This window comes from Polypterus senegalus, chromosome 4 (genome assembly GCF_016835505.1).
Source record: "Polypterus senegalus isolate Bchr_013 chromosome 4, ASM1683550v1, whole genome shotgun sequence".
Taxonomy (NCBI): domain Eukaryota; kingdom Metazoa; phylum Chordata; class Cladistia; order Polypteriformes; family Polypteridae; genus Polypterus; species Polypterus senegalus.
The window spans coordinates 1,472,845-1,477,052 of record NC_053157.1 but is presented as its reverse complement, the minus strand read 5'-3'; the positions used below and the strand labels follow the sequence as shown (position 1 = coordinate 1,477,052).

The following is a 4,208-nucleotide window of genomic DNA, read 5'->3' as shown; positions in this document are numbered from 1 at the left end:
AGATAGATAGATAGATAGATAGATAGATAGATAGATAGATAGATAGATAGATAGATAGATAGAATGAAAGGCACTATATAATATATATAGATAGATGGATAGATAGACTTTATTAGCAAATTCAGTCTTGCCAGCACAGTTTTGGGTGACATTCCTTCAGAGCCATCCCACACTTACACACGCACTCACACACACCGGGCACAACATCAAATGGGGTATTTATTATAAAGGAGAGCCAAGACGGGTGATGCTAATGAATGATTTTTATTGTGTTAGGTAAACATTGCTAAAGTGTTAAAAGAAATCAGACATTAAAATGACACATTCATCTGAGACTCGACTTTCCATCTGGGATGCCCCTTAGGCGGGGGCAGCTGTAGTTGTGGTGGTTGTCGTGGTCGTCGGCGTAGTTGTGGTGGTCGGCGTAGTTGTGGTCGTCGGCGTAGTTGTGGTGGTCGGCGTAGTTGTAGCTGTGGTTGTGGTGGTCAGTAAACGGTTGATTAAAAATGGAATAATGGGATCGATCCCACGGTTGGGGGGTGGCATGGGGGGTCCCATTGGGTAGCTACCAGGTGGTCTGTGAGGACGGCGTTTTGGCCCATGTCTCTGTGGACAGAGAAGAGAAAAGCGAAGTTCATAACATCACATCTTACAAGGATAAAGCATACAACAGCCGATCCATTCCTGGAGTTTTGAGCCGGCAGAGCGCAGCACTGAGACCCTCTGGCACAGATCTGCACGTCATGACAGGAGGACTACGAGCTTTCAGGTCGTCCCTTCAGTTACAGTTACAGTTAGTCGTACTGTGTGTCTGTATCATTTATCTCTTAAAGTAACTTTATGTCTTGTCATTTAAACACATTTGATTCTTCACGTGCAGTTAAATAAAAACATCTATAGGCACCGATTTCTGCCATCTTTGCAGTGGACTCACCTCACGACTGTGCGACCGTGCAAACCGAGGATGTTCATCCAGATTCTGGAAAAGAAAAATTCAACCGATGCTTAGAGGCAGAAGTCAGAAGGTGTCATCTTTCCGAGTTATTTCTGACAGGCATAACCCAAGATGGTGCAATGTGCCAATGCAATATGCCAATGAAGGGGTTCATGTCAAAAAATAGCAGGGCCTGCCCCTCACACTCCTCAATATCCTGGTTCTTTAACGGCGCTTTATCGTTCTTTACTGGGTTGTATGGTTCCTTGTAGGACTACTGAGTGACTATGAGCCATTTCATTCAGGGACGAGTTCTTTGCATATGAAGTTGGTTCTTTTTGCTTCCTAATAAAACAATGAAATCTTTAATGCATGATGGGCTCCCTACTCTCAGGCGAAGAAAAGCTGGAGTTAGAATGGGTGACAGGCGGCATGGTGGCACAGTGGGTAGCGCTGCTGCCTCGCAGTTAAGAGACCCATCTGAGTTCACTTCCCAGGTCCTCCCTGCGTGGAGTCTGAATGTTCTTCTCATGTCTGCGTGGATTTCCTCCCACAGTCCAAAGGCATGCCGGTTAGGTGCACTGGTGATCCTAAATTGTCCCTAGTGTGTGTGTGTGTGTGTGTGTCCTGTGGTGGGCTGGCACCCTGTCCAGGGTTTGTTTCCTGCCTTGCGCCCTGTGTTGGCTGGGATTGGCTCCAGCAGACCCCCGTGACGCTGTAGTTAGGATATAGTGGGTTGGATGATGGATGGACTTTCTTTTGGAATTCTGTCCTAAATGCTTATATCAGTGGTTCTCAACCTGTGGGGCGGGCACCGCTAGGGGGGCGCAAAGTAACAAAAAGGGGATGTGAAGAAAATCAAAAATATGAAAAATACATCAATTGAAACCAAACAAATGAACTTAAACTACATTCTGATACTAGAAAAATAAATCTAGAGTTAGATAAATTTCGATAAAAGTTAAGTAGGTATAATAAAATATGCATCTATGATATATCATTAATTAAAAAAGAACACATTGGTATTAGTGGGCTCCTTTCATAAAAACGTTAGGGGGGTGCGATTAAAACTGTTATAAAAACTCGGGTCACAAATACGTAAAGGGTGACAAACGCTGAGTTATATTGTTCTGGTCTTTTTGTTTCTCAGGTAAAGAAGACTTGACGGTGGCAGCGCAGTACTTACCGGCAAACAGAGGCTCAGGCCGAGGAGGCAGGTGAGCACAACGAGGACCTTCATGGCGCCTGAAAGGAGGAGCACAAACACACAGTGAGCGGCGTCATCTGATCACAAGTCCTCACACACACACCTCTGAGGACACAAAGGGACTCTAATCTCTTTGATTTTCCTTGACTAACACGTCCCTGCCTTTCTCCCGCCCGTTTTCTTATTGGTTTGTTTTTGTAGAGAAGCCCAACTCACTGCCGGCGTAGCCGATGGTCCTTACCTGAGTCCCAGCAAGTCGGCGGGCGCTCAGCTCTGTCATCTCAGCCTTGGGTGACTTCATTTAAGGGAGACTCTAGTGAGAGAGCAGCCAATCAGAGGCTGCAATAAAGTCACCTGTTGATGTGTCCACATTTCCTGGGATTACCGTTTTAACCACAATCGATTTCATCAGCCCGCTTCCCACTTGAGTGTTGAGCCAATCATTTGATTCAGATGGTGTGGGAATCGGCAACTCGACGCAGACGGACACGAGGACACACAAAGTCCAAAGCACACCTGCTTAGTTTGCCTTCTTCCTTCACACGGCACACACATCACCAACAAAAATGCTCTCTGTCCTTTCTTTTTCTTTCTTTCTTTCTTTCTTTCTTTCTTTCTTTCCTCCTGCCGCCTCCACTCTTCTCCTCTTCCACCCAGCTCTGGCCCCTTTTTATGGCAGACCCGGATCTACTCCAGGTACTCCCTGATGACCTTCTTGCAGAACTTCCTAGTGTGGCCGAAGTTCTGCCGTCCAGGGCTCTGGGATGGTCCAGGTGCCCCCTGGTGGTGATGGTGGCCACAGACCCCAACAGGGTTGAGCTTCCATGATGTAATCCAGGGGTAGTCTGTCCTCTTATACCCCAGGGAAGATATTGCACCTCTCCCGGCGTCCCAGTAGGGTACGGTCTCTGGCCGTCTGCCACAATGGATAGCTGTGAAAGGCACTATATGTTGGATGTATAAACCCCTTTGTATTCCATCTGAAACCCAGAAGGTCAGGAGGCTTAGTAGTCCCCTAATCACCCATCAGAGAAGCCTTGGTCACTGAGCCGGAGATGGGAATAGAGTCCAGTGCCCGAAGCCACACTGACTCGCTTATGATGCCCATCTTACTACTGGAACTAAACCTCAGGTGCCCTCTGCGTGCAACTCACATGAAGAATTATGAAAGTGAAAAATGGGGAGCTGCCAAAAAGCGGTGGCTTTGGAGAGATTACACAAGGTGAAGCAAGTTGGATAAAAGATGGAGAGGAGTTAGGAAATCAAGTAGGAGAGGAGAGGAGACCAGGAGCTCACCATCACAACACAACACGACGGGTGTGAATGAATGGAAGATTAGCCAACATTTAATGAAGTGCCAGGCTCACCAGCTTATTATGAAGAAGAAGAGCGGAGGCGAGATGAGGCGTGGACTGGTAAGCAGTGGAATTAAGCAACACGGTGACTGAAAATAAAAACTTGAGCAAGAACTGAAGGAACACGTCTGCCTGAGATCAGCTTAGCGTGGGAATGGCAATACGACACGGCAGCAAGAGGACTGTTGGCTATCTGGCATATAGCGCCTTTCACATCCATCTGTCTACACACTGAACAAAGTATTAGGAACACCTGCTTATGTGTACTGTGATCTAATCAGCCAATCAAGGGGCAGCAGCTCAAAATCCTGCAGGTCAGGAGCTTCACTTCATGGTCACCAATGTCATCTCGGCTGTGGCAGGATTGCTGGCTCAAGTGTTTCTGGAACTTCCGATCTCCTGGCATTTTCACACACGAGTTCTTCGAGCGTTTATTCAGAAAAAAACAAAAAACACGTACCTCTAAACCCCGTGCCGATGCACAAACAGAAAAGCAGTTTGTTATTGAAATCTCGTTCGCGTAACGTGACCAGCACTCGGCCTTATTTCTGACCCCCCTCACCACATGCCCCAGATCTCCATAAGACAATAAGCAGTAAAGTGATGAAAGGGAAAAAAAAAAAGATATATTTACATATTGACAGAAAAAACAAGTAATTCTCCCAACAAACAAAAGTACATAACAAGAATCAAAAAGCAGCCTTCCACAGAT

General features: G+C 46.4%; 1 protein-coding gene across 1 annotated transcript; it reads right to left on the bottom strand.

The window, feature by feature from the left end:
* Positions 1-248: 248 nt before the first annotated feature.
* LOC120528537 (C-type lectin domain-containing protein 141-like) lies at positions 249-2,430 on the bottom strand. Its single transcript, XM_039752718.1, has 4 exons — positions 2,383-2,430; positions 2,121-2,179; positions 935-979; positions 249-606 (listed from the first exon to the last, which is right to left on the bottom strand). Exons 2-4 carry the CDS (start codon positions 2,172-2,174, stop codon positions 361-363), a joined length of 345 nt encoding a protein of 114 aa, XP_039608652.1. The 5' UTR covers positions 2,175-2,179; positions 2,383-2,430; the 3' UTR covers positions 249-360.
* Between the last annotated feature and the right edge of the window lie 1,778 nt (positions 2,431-4,208).